The sequence below is a fragment of the Crassostrea angulata genome, chromosome 3 (genome assembly GCF_025612915.1).
Source record: "Crassostrea angulata isolate pt1a10 chromosome 3, ASM2561291v2, whole genome shotgun sequence".
NCBI classification, from domain to species: Eukaryota; Metazoa; Mollusca; class Bivalvia; order Ostreida; family Ostreidae; genus Magallana; species Magallana angulata.
Window position 1 is genome coordinate 26690840 of NC_069113.1, and position 19421 is coordinate 26710260.

General features: G+C 32.5%; 1 protein-coding gene across 1 annotated transcript; it reads right to left on the reverse strand.

Moving 5' to 3' along the window:
- Positions 1 to 2640: 2640 nt before the first annotated feature.
- Positions 2641 to 10859, reverse strand: LOC128177987 (fructose-1,6-bisphosphatase 1-like). The gene is made up of 7 exons (XM_052844936.1): positions 10572 to 10859; positions 7781 to 7943; positions 7421 to 7513; positions 6787 to 6927; positions 5338 to 5475; positions 5124 to 5240; positions 2641 to 3434 (listed from the first exon to the last, which is right to left on the reverse strand). The coding sequence occupies exons 1-7, from the start codon at positions 10742 to 10744 to the stop codon at positions 3246 to 3248; spliced, it is 1014 nt and encodes a 337-aa protein (XP_052700896.1). The 5' UTR covers positions 10745 to 10859; the 3' UTR covers positions 2641 to 3245.
- Between the last annotated feature and the right edge of the window lie 8562 nt (positions 10860 to 19421).

The following is a 19421-nucleotide window of genomic DNA, read 5'->3' on the forward strand; positions in this document are numbered from 1 at the left end:
AAGAAAAATGCAAGGACAAAGGGAATTTGAAGTCAGAGACAGAAAGGGGTCAAAAACAATATCGAGACCAATTAAAGAAGAGGCCAGGAATTCATTTATTGACCCAGTCAAGGAGAATTGACTAGGGAAGAATATCTGGTGCTGTTTGGATAGATGCTAGAAATTTTCATTTCTTTTTTACTCCAGTATTAGAACATAAAGATTTATATTACCGTTATATGATTAGGTCATTTTCTTCTGAGTTAATGTAACATTTGTCTAAACATGGGCATTGACATGAAATTGTGCATTTGAGATCAAACGGTTAACTTACCGGTAGTAAAAGTAGAAATTGAATAGATTACCAGTAGTTGAAAAAAAATAGTACTGATAATTTGTTTTTAATAAACAATGATAAGTTAATTGGAAGAGTGTATCGTGATCAGAACATTAAACAGATATGTGGGCTTGACAATGCAGTGTAAGGTTAGGTTTGAGGCTTGCGATTATTTTTCATTTTTGGAAACTGAACAAAGTTACATATTTTATTCACTACAGTAAAGTTTTTTTTTCTAAAAATTCAAAAGATTTTGCCCAACCTGTTTTAATTTATGACTATTATTAAAGGGTAAGATTTCATGATATTAAACTGTCACTTTGATGAAAATGTACCGGTAAACAATTTAGTGAAAATATGTACTTTTAATGTAAGGCGGGTCCGAGAGTTATTTATTCAAAAAAATGTTTGACTATCTCATGATTCATTTCTAATCAATAATTAAAAAATAGAATATACTGTTATCAGACAAAAGTCAAAATCTTTGAATACTTTCATAACGAAAACACTTTTATCGATACCTTCCCTTGTATAAGTGTGCAATCTGGTGTTTATAAATTAAAAACTATTAAAACAATATGTTGTGAACTCCTTTATTTGTGAAAATTGATAAAATGCTTGTGTCCTGTTACTTTTTTACAGTAAACAACAAAACCCCACAAAAAAAAAATAACTGAAGTCAATTACAATATTAAGTCATTTAAATCTTCACACAGAGTAGGAGGCTTTGCATCACAATTAAAATCTGAGTTATCTCCCTGTAGCCACCCCTGGCTGTCTGGGCACCTCCTAGCCTCGAACCTCTCCTAGGAAATATTTTCTATATCCGTACAATGTGATACCTGGCGCAGCTGCCCCTGAGCCTCTGGGTCACACCTGTGCACATCAGTGTCAGTAAAGCTAAGAGGATGTCTCCTTTCACAAATATTTCCTTACAATCTACATCTGAAGGTTTTTAAACCGTGCAGATTACAATTTTTGTTCATAAACAGCAAACGATTGCTAGAGCATTGGTGTTCTTCTCGTTACCAGAATTAAGTGTGTTTTCATCAACTGAATTTTGATATCTTATTCTTTTCTTTCAGTTTTATTTACAGACCTGCTACTTTCATAATTACAAAATTTGCTTGTAAAGATTTCCCACAAAAGAATTCTTCTTTATGTGATAGCTCAAGCTGGTAAAAACTGGCTTGTTACTGTCATACTCTGATTAAAAGCACTAAGCTAGTGGTATAACCTTTTGGCATACTGTAGATTCCTAATGAATTACGAGGAATTAATATCCACTTACAGTCACAAGTAATTTAAAAATACTTTTGTTTGCATAATATGTCTTCCTTCAATATTAACAATACATTTGATACATTTTGTTTATCTCATACATAATATAACGGTTTTACATATACAGATATATAAAGCAAGTCTGAACTATAGGTACATAAATTAGGCTGTCTAAAGATTATTCTGCATTTAATGTAACACGTGTGTGTAGCTTTAGGAGAAATTGGATTTTGAAAAAAAACCAAACCCCTATCTGAATTTAATTTTTATCGGTTGGATTGTACTATTTTTTAAATACTGTAATCAGTAGAAATTCGAAATGTTTAGAACACATTACGGACTACAAATCTGATACTCAATAGGATTATTAAAAAGAAATCACATTTAAAGCAATAATCTTAATGTAGTTTGAATACTCACTGTATTTGTATTAATAAAAATGAATAAAAATCATTTGTTTGAAAATTTTGTTTGTTCTAATTGTATCACTCTCCCTTATAGGTTTGGTATTTTGAAGTGACGTTGAACATAGAATTAATATTGGGTAGCCTTATGCACTTTTTCTTCCAGTGACTTGCACATGTGACCTTGAGTCAAATTTGACACATCATCAGATCATAAAAATTCTTTGTGTTAAGTAATAGGTTCCATTTTTCCTCCATACGAAAGATATGGACTAAGCATGAATTATAAACTTTCCTTCCAATGACCTTGAACCCCAAATGACCTTGGGTCAAAATCCTGACACAATGTCAGGTCACAAACAATCTTTGTGTAAAGTTAAAGGTTCTAATGTTCCTACGTAAGAAAGATTTAGACATGCACAATTGCAGACAGGCAGGCAGACAGTGAGCCATTATTCATTTGAACTTTGACACTTTTCCTCATTTTATCATGTCATGCAGTTATCTAGATTTTTTTCTCCAGTTCCAAGTTAAAAATTTCCAGGCTAGATTTAATATCCAGTAATGCATAAATACTTGCCTAGCAATAGGGCCTCCAGGCATATTTTCAATGCATGGATATGAAAAAGCAAAACAGTACAAAATACAAGTGTTTATTAGAGCACAATCACTTAAATTCTGGAAAATATTTAATATCATGGCATTATTATTATCAGGATTTCATGAATTATATTATGTATCAAGAATGTGTGTCACTTAGTGACAAATAAATGATACATAACTTGTAAAAAAAAAATATTCTTTTGCAAATTCAAAATTTGCATGAAAAAAAAAAACATTTGTCTGCACTTTCTAGTCTTGTTTTGAACATTTTTTTTTCAAATGAATGAAAACCTGTGACCAAATCATTCACAAAAATTCACTTAAAATATATACAAGACATGTATATTAACATAAAAGTAACCACAGTAATAATATTAAAGCTTAATTAGAACAAATCAATATAAAATAGCAAACCCTGCTATTTCAGTTGCTATTGAAATTCCGATTGCACTAGCTATACCATAAAGCATCTACATTTTACAAAAACACCAAACTTTCCACATACATGTATAAAAAAAACCATAATTACAATAAATGCACAGAAATAAACAATATGAATCATGCTTTTAATGGAAGAGACTTGCATAAACCCACTGAAAATAGTTTTTTTTTAAACTGGAGTTTCGTCTGACACAGGACTTTTAAAGGCCGTGCTTTTTGTAGAGATCGATGACATCTTGGACGTCATCCTTTGACCCCATGAACACAGGACACCTCTCATGGATCGACTTTGGAACAATGTCTAGAATGTTCTTTGTTCCGGTAACAGCGAGCCCCCCAGCTTGTTCCACTATGTAAGCCATGGGGATGCTCTCGTACAACATTCTTAGCTGTAAAAAGATGACAAAACAAACCCTAAATTACATGTACTTTTGTGAATTAAACAATTATTAACAATATATATCAGACCAACTGGTTTGTGACCACTAGTTTTCATTACCAAGTTTAAGTAGATAAGATTTTAATAAGCCAACACGAGAGCCATTCTAACAAACCTCAAAAAATTATTTTGTGTGCAAATTTATGTTGGTTTACTGTATTACTGCAAAATTTTTAAGAAAGGTACAAATTTCCTTGAGATACAAGAACATAAAATTTAGAAACATACATAACATGTTTTAATTCATTTACTTTCCATATTTCAAATTCTCTTGAACAATCTCACTCAAAGCTTCTTGGTATGATATTTTTGGCTATTACAGTATCAAATAATTTTCCATAAAAATCAATTATCATATAAAGTTACAGAATTTTCACCAATTTATAAATGCAGAATTTGGTCTCCTAACTTTGATAGAAATATTCAAAGTAAATTAACACTATAGACACCATTTTGATGATGACCATCTCAAAGGGACCAGCTTAAATAATGGAAAATAGAATAAAGGCATTTCAGAGGATTTTGCTTTGACATTGACCTTTGACTTTGAAATTTTCAGGTTGGCATAAAATTTTAAGTCAGTCTCTCATAGCCCCTTACCAACAGGCTTTTTGGGTTTAATATGAGCAAGATAAAGCCAATGGGAAAAATTTGTAGTCTAAAGTTGGATTTTAAATTGATCTGCTATGACTTTCTCATTTGACCTTGAAACTTAGTTTAAGTCGCTGCACACCCTTTATCCGAAAACTCTGTTTATGTAAAGTATGAGCCAGATAAGGCTAAGGGGGAGATCAAATATGCTCAGAGAAATATTCTTTGCATGGTGTGATATGACCTTGACCCTTGATCTATAAAGGTCATTCAAGGTCACTGCAAACCCTTTTACCAAAGGCACTCCCCGGGCAAAGTATGAGCCAGATTGGACCAAGGGGAGAGAACTTTTGATCCAAACAAGGATTTTTCAGTTAACTCTGCTATGACATTAACCTTACAACTAGAAACTTGGACCAAGGTCCATGCAAACCTTTTACCCATAGGCACTCTGTTGGTAAAGTATGAGCCAGATTGGGCCAAGGAGAGAGGAGAGAAGATATTCCCCAGACAAGTTATCTCGGATGGACAGAAGGAAGGACAGATAGATGGACAAACTGATCACTATATGGTACCTGCAGAGCAGGGCCCTAGAAATTTATGTATGGAAACATAAAAAAAAACTTTAATGCATCATGGGATTGTTAAGAAAAGGGAACCATTTGGTTTCATCCCTGAATGATTGGGTTTATTCAACCCACATATGCATCAATTACAAGCAAAACAAGTAAGTGAAAAAAGGTTCATGTTTATTTTTGGTTTGTACAACTGGCTTGTAAAGATTTCCCATGAAAGAATTCTTGTTTATGCGATAGCTCAAGCTGGTAAATACTGGCTTGTTACTGTCATTCTCTAAATTAAAGCACAAAAAGGTTTTTGAGAAAGGGGGCAGCGGGGGTGAAGAAAGAATTGGATTATACCCTAGTGCCCTTCCAAGTGGGAGTCAGTTTCATCTGCAAGTCTTAATAAATGACTTGCACAAGCCTTGTTAGCCAAGGTATAGCTACATGTACAAGACAATGTTCATATGAAAAACAAGAGACCATACCTTTCCCTTGGGTGCCTCTGTAGTGCCGGGGTACATGAATATTCCCCCATAGACCAGTGTTCTATGAACGTCTGCTACCATAGACCCAATGTACCTGGCTCCATAGGGTTTACCCGTCTGAAAATTAAGAACAAATGAAATGACATTTGTGGTATTTCTACAAAAAGATTTAGGAATATAACCCACATGAAGACTTGGGTATATTTCCCCCTACCTTGGGCCTCTTCTTGCTCTGTACATACTCGGAAGTAGCAGCGTCCCAGAACTGTTCGTAGCCCTCATTGATTGAGTAGATCTTTCCCCGTGGCTTGATTCTTATGTTAGGTTCAGTCAGGATGAATTCTCCAATGGACTGAAGAAATAATAAACAAGAAGTTTCATTTTTGGTTCTAGAAATAATTTATATCTAAATTCTTGCACTTTGGCAGATTAAAAAGGTAATTTTACATGATATTTCCAACTTTTTATTATATGACAGTTCTGAAATTTTGTTTTAATTTATTTTTTAAAAAGTAATCATCAATGGAGACATAACTGTTACAACATGATATTATTTTTATACATAAGCTGCATGGTTAAAAAAGGACTGCTTATTACATGTATTAAGCATGGCTTAATGATACAATAAATAAGCAATGTTTTAAACATTTGGCAATATATTGAAGAGGATCAGTATCAATTATAGAATTGCTTATTCTGTAATGATGTAGAAAAATATGGCTTATCTACTAGTTATTTAAATGGTTCAAAATATATTTTAGGCAATAATCTCTTTTATTATTAAACACCGGGTGTATACTGTGAAATCATTAAATTTTGTAAAAGGGGGGGGGGGCTATATTGGTGGATTGTGGGTTTTTGTGTACCGGCATTTGTGGGGATGCAATATTGTGGATGCGTCGGTTTTCAGTGTCAGTAAGAAAACTAATTTTTAAATTAAAACCTTTTATAATATGCTTTCATTGAGGATGGTAAATGAGCCACCATATATTATACTGATTCCGTCAAGTAATTCAGAGCTATCTGATAGCAAGGCTGACATCTAAATTCTTACATCTTTAAAACCATAAAACATTATGTCCACCTAGATGTGACCTTTCAGATGAATATAACATTTGATTTTATCTATACTGAACTAGATATACATCTAGGGCAGGGAATTCCACACTGCTTTAATATATTCATGTACGGTTGATTATTGTCATTTTTGTCATAAAATGAAATCTAATGTTTTGAAATGCATTCAGTTACGACTAGAAACGATAAAAAAAAAATAGATAAAAACTCTCTGATTCCACAAATATGGTAGAAGTTGAGCAAAAAAAATTAAATCATTTCAGTATTTAAATACCAAAAATGAATTAAACAAAAGTAAAGACTTAAACAGCCCATTGCAGAGATTAGAGAGATATCGTATGCATGCTTAGAAAGGGAAACAACTCTTGTAAAAAAGCATATCAAATAGTTTTGAAACAAAGTACTGTACCAATGTACTCTTCAAGGTCCATTTAAACCCTGAGTATAGCAAAACTAAGGTAAAATGACCGTTTACTTTTTAAAAAAAAATTTTTTTTTCTTTAATTACAAAGTTTCTGTAGCATTTTCAACACCAAAATTAAATTGAGGTGGTGGCACTTCACTGAACATTTGGAATTATACTCACTGGATCCAACATGAATCCGTTGACCCCGTTCCCTATGGAGAGGACAATCATGGTGGCGCTGCCATACAGGGCATACCCTGCCCCCACCAGCTCCCTCCCACTCTGCAGGGCGTCCTTCTCTGTAGCGGGACCGTCATCTTTCTGCAAGGTCAAGGAAGATCTTTATTATGGTGAATATAAATTCTGGAAATTAATTACTATAGATTCCTTACTTAATTCAGCATTTGAGCCATTTTTCATCGAGTCATGAGAATATTAAATCCCTATAAACAAATTTTTATCAAACTTTTATGTAGTTTAATACACTTGTCTGAAAAAGAAAAGCGAAATTTTAAATTTTAGGCAGATATTTATTCCTTGTGTTTAATCAGGAATCTACACTATTCAAGATTTGTTGTTTCAACAATATTCATAAACATCAATGCCTGTGGATTCACTCTCCAGGATAGGTAAATTTGCATACAACATGGTTTTTATATTACCAACAAAAAGTTTTTTCTTTAAGTTAGATTGTTTTTAATTTGATGGACACTTGATTTCATCAATTTGTTTAACATAATTTCTAGAATACAGTTCAATAAAATTGTAGACCCATTTAATATAAAACTAATTGTAACTCACTGTTTGTATTTACCTTTCTATAAATAGCAAAAATGGAGCCAATGGACACCAGGCAGTCAATGTTTGAAGAACCATCTAAAGGGTCAAAGGTCACAATATATTTACCCTGAAATATAATTTCACAAAATAAAGATCAATTTTTCAGCAAAAACAAATTTTGATGTAAAAAAAAAATCCATCAAGAAATAAGATAAACAAATTTATACCGAAATAACTCTAACTGTTACAATGTATTTTGATTTTTATATCCTGTTTTAAGTGACATCAAAATAAAATTTTCCTTTTGAAGATACGTACAATGACTCCATACAATTTAAAATGAAAAGTCAAAATACAAATGCTACATTCAAACATTATTTTCTCAGATACCTACACTTTTCTCAGTTTCCACCACAATGGCATTCTCGTTTTCCTCGGATACCAGTAGACAGGTGAGGTAGGAGGACTTCAGCATGTTGATGAAGAGGTCATTGGCCAAAACGTCCAATTTCTTCTGGTCGTCGCCGGTAACATTTTCAGTACCGGACATACCAAAACTGAAAAACAGGGCGCAGGACATTGAGAAAACTTGAAAAATTTTAAAAAACAATATACCTGATACAATATATTTCATAGATATTTGTGAAATCACTATTCATATTGTAATTTATGTAACTTTGTGAGAGTTGCATGCACAGTCATCAAGATACAGGACTTACGAATCGTTACACAGGACACGACTGACTTAGAACCATTTTAACAAGAGCTTGGACTTTGGGTAGTTGTGTCAAACAGCAATGTGACATTGGCCTGTTTATTTCACTGCTCGCCATCCAGCCATGGCTCTTGGAAATTAACAAAATTTGTCTGGCTTTTAAGTTAAGAATACGCAAACGGTATATATTTCAATTGAAACCAGGGTTTTTTAAATTGTTTTAATGCAAGAAATAGATAGTTATGTCCATCAGAAAGTCCAAGGCTTTGTTAAAATGGTTTTAATTAAGTGCAAGGAAAAAATGTGTCATTTGTATAAGGCTGATTTGCACTCAAGGTACGGTAGATAAGTCAGGGCTGAATATCAGGACAGGCTGCTATATTTCTCAGGTTTTGTTAGGTTTATTGTTGGGGGTTTTTTCTTTCCTTTAATCTTAATATCCAATTTATTTACAGATCATTTGTAATCAGGGGTTGTTCATCAATCTACATTACTCGTAGGAGACTAGGACGCCTTAATCACAGACAAAGTATAATCTCCCCCATGTATTAAACAGGAAATCTGACACATCCAAAGTTGACACAGTGACACACACTGGTGAATCCGATTTAGCAGATTATATCCTATTGCTCATGGAGTTACATGTTTCTCTTCATAAGTCTACCGGTATACATATATATAAATTTTTTAAAGTTTTGTTATTATTGACAAGGCTCAGAAAATTGTGGTATGGAATTGCATGGCTACATTTTCAAAACATGTTTGGCAATTAATCTAACCAATAAAATATGTATACATATACCTGATAATTATTTTTCTAATAAATGTAAAACTAATTCTACAATAATTATTACATGTATGTCTTAATTATTACTGCACGTTGCTTTTAGTGGATTTGAATCAAATGGTTTTTAATGAGTTAAGTAAGTGTACCCTGGATATATTAAAATTCTTACAGAAAGATTCTTCTTGATCATTCAAAAACTGTTAACACTTTAATGCATGGCAGTTTCTATAAAGTTAAACTTGATATGGTTTTGGAAATACTCTACCTCAATTTTCTTTTGGGAGTTAAAAAAAGAAAAGTAAACTTTTAAATCATTTACAACATTTCTTTTTCATTAAAATTTTTACTGTCAATGACTGAATTAATTTTTTTTATTTGTACATTTTATGCTGTTCTGGCCTTTTAGTGTTGATTCAACCTGTTCAAGATAAGAATGGGCAATAAATTTTGCAGAGGACATTACAATATATGAAAGACATTTACATCTTATCAGTTTAACATACCTTTCTGCCTCATGAAGATGTTGCCCAATTTTGCATTAATGCAATTTTGTTAAAATATCAACTACTCAGTCCCAAGATATCCTGGATTTACATTTTGCTTAATTGCATGATACATGTATTTATAAACACCTCAGGGTTCAAACAATATTCATTCAAAAGTATGACAAATTTCCAAGATTTCTCAGTCAAAACGCCCCCTTTAGCTTATTGGGATTCAATACAATGCTAAAAAATGTGATGTCTACGGATTTCGTATTGCAGCAAGCCCGGATGATAACGTTGTAAAATTACGCGTTGTATTCCGAGTGTATTCCGAATGGAGAAATGATATAAACATTCTCCATTATAAATCTCCGTAAGGAATCTTTTTTCGTTCCTGTGAATTTTTCAGAGTGAAAGATGATAATGTGTCAATGAAATTATCTTGGAAATTATCCCTTTCAACTATTTCAAATGAACCTTTTTCACAGGTATGTGTATTTTTATTGAAAATCGTCCAAATGTGCTTCATAAATATCTTGGGACAGACTTTAAACAAGTGATGAAGGTACATCAAGTACCAGTATACAATTTCATTCCAAAATATGCTCCCTTTTTTATTTTATCATTATTATCTAATACTATGCAAATCTATAAATATAATCCAATTCATGGTTGTATGAATCCGCTTGCTTGTATATAATTGGGAAGGCGTCAATTTTCAATTAGTTCAATGGCTAGGTGTGGACTGCTTATAAGACATATGTAGACTGTGTATACATACACTGTGTTACATAATGCATTAGAATACCCACTAAATCAATAAAAATTGAGTTTCCACATACATTAACCATTGCCCTGCCACCGAAATAGAGATCTAGTGTCCAGAAATGTGACTTAATTTACCATGTTTACTTGGCAATTCATAGCTATTACGGTATATTAGCTATTTCAATCTTTTTTAATTATAAGGACATGCTCTAAAATTGTACACAAACATACTTTTCAAAGTTTGACATATTATATTACATGCATGCAAACATTTTTAAAACTGTTCCGAGTTTGAATAAATGTTGACCACCCAGTCTGTTTTAACTACATTGTATCACTAGTTGTCTGCCCTGAAATGCATACAAAAACCAGGGACGTATATACGTTCCTGCAAAAACATACTTAAGAGTTCAAAGTCCTCTATACGTACATTTTGTGAATGCCAGCCTTTCTGACTGCCGACGACACCGCTTTAACCGCCGTTTGTATAAAGTTGATGAGTTGTGAAAAGTCCCCGGTGGCTGAGGGATGCTTTTTCTGCTCCGCCAATATAAACCTCGTCAGGGTGATCGGTTCTGTGTCGATGGGGTTAGCTCCACTCATCTTGATTCTCCTCGCAATGAAACTCAACCAATGTCAACGACAATGTGCGCGACTACGTGTTATCTAACCTAAATAAGCCACTCAACCCGTCAACAACAATATGGCCTCGACCTTAGTAAGGCATGATGCAATGTGATTGGATCATGGGCGACACACCTTCTGGAAGGTTAACGAACCCGACATATATAAACATGTTTATATTGGTGTTGTTTTTTAAAAAAAAAACGCATTTCTATTATGCAGGCATGTCAATTAACCCAATATATTATGAATATAAATTTGCAAAATAAAAAGAACAAATTTAAAGAAGTCCATGGGCCACATTGCTCACCCGAGCAACAATCAGCTTTATGACGTCATATACAAAATATCTGGACAATGTAGTAAAAAAAATCCTTTATAGAAAGATTTTCAAAATTTTCTCGAGATATTCTTTATTACATATTGCGATTTGTGGAAATTGGAAAAAATTCATAGTCATATCACATATTGAGCATCACATACCGGTATATTGAGCATGACAGACGCAGTGCCCAAGATCTTGCAGCGAATTACAAAATACCGGTATTATTATCAATAGCGGCTTGCTGGATTTATCAACAGTGTATACAATTTGGTCAGCCAGGTGTCACATTAGGTTAAAATGTAGATCACGTGATTACTCATCAGGTATGACTTCAAGAAAGTGAGTTATATCTAGTAAATAGCTGCACTTTTTTATTATTGATTTTTTTTTGGGGGGTGGGGGTATATTTTCTGTATATTTTATCCAACGGTACTGCTTTATTGTGAACTAATTAAGCAGTCTTAGCACAAAATACTATTAATGTTGTATGTTGTACCAGGAATTGAGGAACCAAAATGTAGAGTAAATTTTTTTTTTATTCTGTTTAAGCTTACACTTGTAAAACTTTTCCTTTTGTTTCTTCAGAAATGTCTTTTGAATAACAGTTATGAAATATTTTTTTAAGTTATTCTAGGCAGAACTGATACTCTAGCTTCCAGTGCTGACCAGGTGATAATTAATTCTTTACAAAAAACTATGAATAGAGTAACTAACAATAGGAGAGGAGAGTGTTCTAGAGGCTTTCTTTGTGCAATATGTATGGGTTGAATTAAAAATAACAATATACATCTGAGTAACAACAAGATCTAGAATAGATTCAGACCTGATGTGGTACTTGCCGACCATATTGTATGCCCTAGCTACTGAGCGATCCAACAAGCTATTGAAACTCTACCGGTATTCTGTAATTCGCTGTAAACAATCAGGTATGACTCCCTCTATTTCTTGCGGAAACTTATATTTAATTCATAGCTCTTTAGAAACAGACAGACTGAAATTTACACGCCCCGTTTATCGATTGGTCGAGATCTACAGCAGCTGAATTGAGAGGAAACTAACAGGACTGAAATCGACACACCCTGTTTATCGATTGGTCGAAACCTACAGCGACTGAGACTGACAAGAAACTGACAGGACTGAAATCTACACGCCCCGCTTATCGATTGGTCGAAACCTACAGCGACATAAGAAAAATCACGAACTGCACGAAATAATCATGATGATGTCAGACTCCAAGTCTTACAGGAGACGATTTGGCTGTTTCTTTTATAGCTAACATACTTATATACATCACCAGTAATTTAGTGAATATTACTTACTTTTCATAATCAATTTATTAATTAGTTAGAAGAAAGATGTAAATATAAACAATAAAATGATTTCTTTAATGATTCATGCTGGTTATGAAGGTAGCGATCATTGCAGAAAAAATTTACATAACCCGCTAACGCAGGTCAAATATATAAAATTTATAAACAAAATTTTGGATTTGAAAAATACTTAAGCATTAATGTCCAAAATAAGTAACAATGACACTGGTAGATGGAATGACATAGAAAGAAGTAACAGGTTAGGTAATTTATGGAGAAGTGACATTGTACATGTAGATGAATTTCATTTTATTTTGTGTTGCATTGTGTTGAAAAACGAAAGAGAAAAGTATATATACCAACACTTTATCTTTTTAGACCAAATATTTTGTCAAATTTAACAACCTTTTTTTCCTAAAACAATGTGAGCTTATTAAGCAAGTTATGTAAATTTATTAGTATTGTTAACGAGAAGGCTAAACCTCCTTGTTATTAATTCCTATGCATTGATTTAATCACAATTATCTCCTTTACAAAAAGGGTTGTGCCCTTTATTTTTACAGTTAAGATTCTTTTTCCCATATGAATGTTTTGCACCAAGTTTGGTTAAATTATGCCCAGTGGGTCTAGAAAACAAGAAAAAAAATGGGAAAAGTTTACAGACATATGGACAGAAGGACAACAGGTGATAGATTGAATCTTTCATACTTGCCAACCTCTAACATGTGAAAATCTGGTCATGACCAGATTTGGAAAATAAAAAATCTGGTCATAGCGCGCAACGACATTCACGACATATTTATCATGCATTTCATAGGTATATACAATAGAAATATGTGTTAAAACTTATGTGTAATACTTATTGTAAAGAAGCATTTTAACTAACAGTTGCTGATTTTGAATTTTGTAAAGTGATCTGACACAGAAAATGGTAGGTTGTGTTCAGCTAAAAAAAAATGCAAAAAGAGTTTCTGCTACATTAACCTTGCTTTTGAACTCTGTAAATGATGGCATGAAAGTTGTAAGTGACTTGGAAGACTTTTGTGTATTAAAAAGCATTCTATACATGAGTGACGACTTAGCGTTTTTGCATGTTTAGTCAGATCATTTTGGGCACAAAATCCAATATTCAAATGTGCGTTACACAGAACGCAAAAGCCTCGTTTTGTACTCGATTACTTTGTTTTACCTATGGGAATTCATTTTCCCAGATATGTTGATAGGTACAAAAATATCGTTTTCTTTTTGTTGGTTTTGATTCCGCTGGCCCCGATGAAGACCTTTTCTTATTGGAAACCATCACATTTAATGATTTAAACCTTCGCTTAGTCAAAACAACTCACGATAATAATTACACTTAATCAGTTAATGTGTCTGTTATAGCCATCGGCATCGTTTACGCGTTACGTAAATCCAAACTCAGATTGGGTTCATAACTGGAAGTCAAATGCGCAACGTAATTTACGAACCAAATCCGGAAATCGGGAGATTTTCGGGTTGTTCGACATAAATCGGGTGAAAAGCATGACCCGCCGGGTCATAAAAAATAATCGGGTGAAGGGTTGAAAAATCGGGTGTGACCCGACGAAATCGGGTCAGTTGGCAAGTATGGAATCTTTGGTTCAGGTGACCTAAAAATCGAGACCCATGGACAATTACAGTCACCTGAAAATGACTATAGGCATGACACAGCCCAAACACCTTGTATGTGATTCAAAGCCCTATTGAAACAGACATGCAAAAAATCTACATCAGCTCTAACTATTTTATCGATCAACTAAAACCTTTTTCAACTTAGAAAAACAAATTATAGACTGAAAACAAAATCATGATAATGTCAGACTCAAATTCCCATTAAAAATGAAATAAATGTTTTTTTTCTTTCTAAAATACTGAATATATGTACATTTACTATTATTTAGGGACATTTACTTACTCTTCATAATTTTAAAAATTCTATAAAAGAAAGATGTACAGAAAAAGTCGTTTAGTACGAATATGGATAAAGTGAATTCTCAGATTTTTTTTTTTTAAGTTCCCGGTAAAATTCTTATCAAATCTTTGCAAAATTTTCTGGTTATAACGAATTTGGATATAACAAATTTACAGATATAGCGAATTGAGTCCCGTAGAGGTGAATAATAACGAAATTTAACACCTTTATAATGAATTTTTTTACAAATTAAAAAGTTTGCACAACATTTAACATGAAAGTTTGAATGAATTTTTTTTTCATATAAAGTTTCCAATTCACAATCAAAAGGTATCAAAGGTATCAAAGCAATGTCTTTTTATTTTAAGCCTGAATTAGCAAAAATTATAGTCTGGTGAAAGTAAACATGTATACAGATATACAGAATTCGCTATAGTTATTTTTACGAATACCTTATAACCATATATTGAATTACGGACATAACGAAGTAAATCCATTGGTCCCTGGGACTTCGCTATAACCAAGTTTTACTGTACATATAAACAATAAAATGATATCTTTGATAATTTATGCAGGCTAGGAAAAAATTAATATAACCTGTGTTAGTATTTTTTTGCAATGTCGCAGCGTCAACTGCATGAATCCCCAAATAAAGCATTTAATTGTTCAATTTTTTTTTGTAAGACATAAAACCCTGACTCAGACCAATTATGGTAGACAGCTTCATGAACATCATAACCATGCATTCAGTTTATCTCAAATGTTTCTGGGAGTAAGAGTTTTTAAAAGATTTAATGCAATTTCACTATATGGCCATATTGGCCCTACCCTAGAGTCTGAACCCCTGGCCCAGGTACCATATGTTGTTATATAGGGCTTCGATCATAGACACATTTATTTTTTTCATAATATGTTGAAATAGAAAAGAATTTGAAAATTTTCCCTTTTTTTTGCTTAATTGGTCCCATCCATGATTTCGTGGGGGTGGTATTGTCACAAATCTTACAATATCTATACCTCTTATCCTAGGGATATTACAAACCAAAAATTGGCAATTGTTACAATTTTTGATTTGAGATATCCTTAATTTGGCCTTGTAGTTTTCAAGAGATTAAAAATATTGCTAAGGGACAAGTACAATGGACAAAGACTAATTGTAATAGGTCACCTGAATGACTCAAGTGACCTAAAAAAGTCAAGACTGAGGAATGTTTTGTAAACTTTTTTATTCTGAAAAAAAAAATTGTCAAGAAAATGATAGCAACATGATTGTAAAAATTAAATAAGTTAAAAATTATACCAGTAGTTTATATGTTCCACAAAGGTTGTAGCTCTATAACAAAAAAAAACCCTAACATCACAACAATACACAAACCCTCATTACCGTCATAATTGTTAGCACATTGAGTTGACTAGAATAAACACTGAATGAAAAGTAAATGCAAATGATTAAGTGATGATAAGCCTTGTATACCATATATATATGCATATTTATCTCTAATATTTATCTTTTTCATGAAAATACCTTGCTCAACATAAATAACCTTGTTTGCATGTTTTGAAGTTAGAGTTCAACTATTATAAACAGGACATCAATAAAATGGCTGCCCAAAGAGTTCCTGTTATTGCCACAAGCAATCTAAGTACATGTGTACCAAGATTGAGGATCCTATGTGAAGTATCTTGATAAGACGTAGAGGAAGTCTACAATGACCTTGACAATAAATAAAAAATTTTTTTACCATAAAACAGTTATGGTCATCAAACATCAAACTTTATAATCTGTATCTCACTTACAAAATATTAACTAAACTGTATAAAGTGACCTTGACCTTTGACCCTAAAAAATAGATTCTTAGAATATTGTTTAAGTGAGAACATCTTAATCTTTGAATTTGTCTGTATCTTATCTAAAAGGCATGGTCACACTTATACTGTAAGTCTATGGTGACCTTAGAAAAAAGAGAGCAGTTTCTCGTGCTATATGAAACCTGTGTATGATGTATTATCACCCTTGATAAATGGTGTACAAATAGCCTGTCTATCTGTAGGAAGGACAAGTTTTAGGAAAAACTTGATTAACATCATTATATGAGAACCACGAATACATGTATCATATATAAAATTGAAATTGTGTGAATAATAGTATATAAGAATTGTATCATGCTTTAATACTATACTTGTATACACATTGAAATATTTGTTTTCTGTTACATCTAGCATCATGACTTTATAAGCTTCAAGGACAGACACATTTAAGTTCAGGCAACTACCAGAAATGCATGGGAATAAATACTGTCAATAAAAATATATGTTTCATATCTACAAAGTTGGATAAAATGAAATCAAGTACTGTACACATTATTGAAGAACTACATTTTATAAAAAATGTGCTGCCATATTGATCACCAAACTGTCTACTTTTTAAGTATTGAATGTTGACAGATGTTGATATGGTTTACATAGATACACACAATATTCAGACTTACAATCAGGGTTACATAATATCTCATATCAAATGGGGATATGTCTGCCTTTAGTCACATCCTCACAACTTTTTGGTGCGTTTATCTACCATTTTCAAAACTGTCAATCCCCCTTTCAAAAACTGACTAAAGGTCATCAATTTCTCCAGCTTGAGAATTTGAGAAACCTAAGCAGCTGAATGTTGTTACTGAAGGATCAATTAATTAGGTCCCTAATCCTAACAACAGAATCTTAAACCAGGGGCCATGAATTTAACAATTTTTAGTCATTCTTGCTTATCAAAACCAGGTGTTTGATTCAGTTTAACTTATAAGGCTAGATGCAAAGGATTACCAAAAGTAAAAGATTTTTTTTTTTAAAAACGACACAAATTCTGATAGTTTTACTACCAAGTTTTGAGCAATTAGACAGTAAAGGTTACGAAACTAACAAGTAATGTTTTTCTTACCTTATGGAAATTACACAACAATTTAAAAAAAACAAACAACTTACTAATAACATAAAACCATACAATGAGTGACCTACAAGAAAACCAATCCTCACAACACGGATGGAACATATGTAAGAATATACAAAATGTACCAGTATACATGTACCTCACAGTAAGGCCACATAAAATTAATTTTTAGATTCTCATCCCCACCCGCCCCTCTGAAAATGGCCCGCCCCGATGCATTTTTTTTATTTTGAGAAAAATTTTTGGGGAAAAAAAATGGGGCCGGTACACATAGAGTTTCAAAACAATTTGATGGCTGCCTTAACAGCATGTGGATTACTGTTTGATGCAAGTCATGTTTGTTATCATAAGGATACAAATGTCTTCATGCATTAACAGTTAAGTCGAAACAAAATGGAATTAAAAGATTACAAGTTGGTTTGTGTACTCACATTAGCATTAACAACTTTTAAAGATCAATTCTATGTAAGAATCAATGATTTATAAAAGGGTCTGGCCACGCATAGTCACCGATTTTCCTTATATTTCATACATGGACACACCTAGGTGTAAAACTCAAAAAACCACTAAAAGTTGGTTGCTGGGGGTAACCATTGCCATGGTAATCGAGGCTAAAGATGGGAAAATAGCAAAACTTACCTATTTTGAAGCCATATTAGAAGGTTTTGCCCACTTCTGTAAACTATCAAAGACATAAAACAGCCTTTGTCCTGCTTTCAATTATTTAATTATATAAGAAAATTGATGGAGAAACCAATACTTTTTAAATGTAACCATGGAAACCGTTACAATTTTTAAAAATCAGTTTTCTGCGGTTTTTTAATAAACCTAAATGGGAAACTGTTAAATTTTTACATCCATATCAATGTCCATGTGGTATATATTTAATCATGAAAATTGACATCCGTTGCTATGGCAACAAGGCCAAAATTAAGAAAAACTGAGAAATTGAAGATTATTTTGATATGCTTTCATTCCTTATTTTAGAATTTATTTGCAATTGTTTTAGTTGGAACTTTTAAAAATATATCTAAATTTTCATTATACACCACAAAAACCTTTGTTATGCAACAGAGAAGTGTTGTTGTTATGGAAAATTAAGTTGCGTAAAAAATCACACAGAAATTCTTACTTTTTGAAAAGTCCATAGCAACGGCAGCTATTTTTAGAAAATTACAGATTTTTTTCAAATGTCATTAAAGTTAAGGACATACTTTATTTTTTCTCACCATTTGGTTTTATATATTTATTCATTATAAGTAAATAATATCCATTTAAAGACGCCTAAAAATATTATAATTTTCCTTATTTTTAAGTTTGTTACCATAGCAACGGTTCTCAATTTTCATATTTAAATTTTTAATTGCACACTTATAATAGTGTTTACCAAAAAATCGAAGATTTGTACTTTTTATTCAAATTAGATGAAGAAAACAGATTTTAAAATTTCTGTTCAGTTACCATGGAAACGCTCTAAGAATATGCGTTTCTCCATGAATTTGTTTCTTTCTTTCTTTTGAAAAATGACAACTTATTTTGATAATATATTCTACCCTGGAAACCCCAAGTTCTGCACATTACTCACAATATATTCTCAAATAAGCATTAAAATGCCATTTTTACATCTTTACCCTGGGTTACCATGGCAACGGGACCACATAGCAACAAACAAATGGTGTTTGGCCTTTTTACTCACCAAAGTCTATCAAATTGCCAAGTATGAAGAAAATCCGTGACTATGCGTGGCCACCGAATTTTGATTCTTACATAGAATTGATCTTAAAAGAATAGAGCAGTTGTTATTTCTAGGACATGAGCGGTGAAAAAGATGTTCTTAAAAAAAATGAAAAATAATAAATAAAATCCGCTCACCCGCCCCATATTTTTTGCAAATCAGGATGAGACTCTAAATATTAATTTTATATGGCCTAAGTTTTCATTTAGCGGTAGGTAAGACTATATAAGAACTACAAGCTGCAGTCATCAGCAGTTCTATTGCAAATATCACAGTCAAAAGGCAGGAATGTATAGAAGTATTAACTACTGGTTGTGCATAGGTTATATGGTATAATTAACAATACTTGAGCAGTCCCAATGGTTAGATTGATCAGAATGTCACATATCTGCCAAATGGTAAGTTGGGG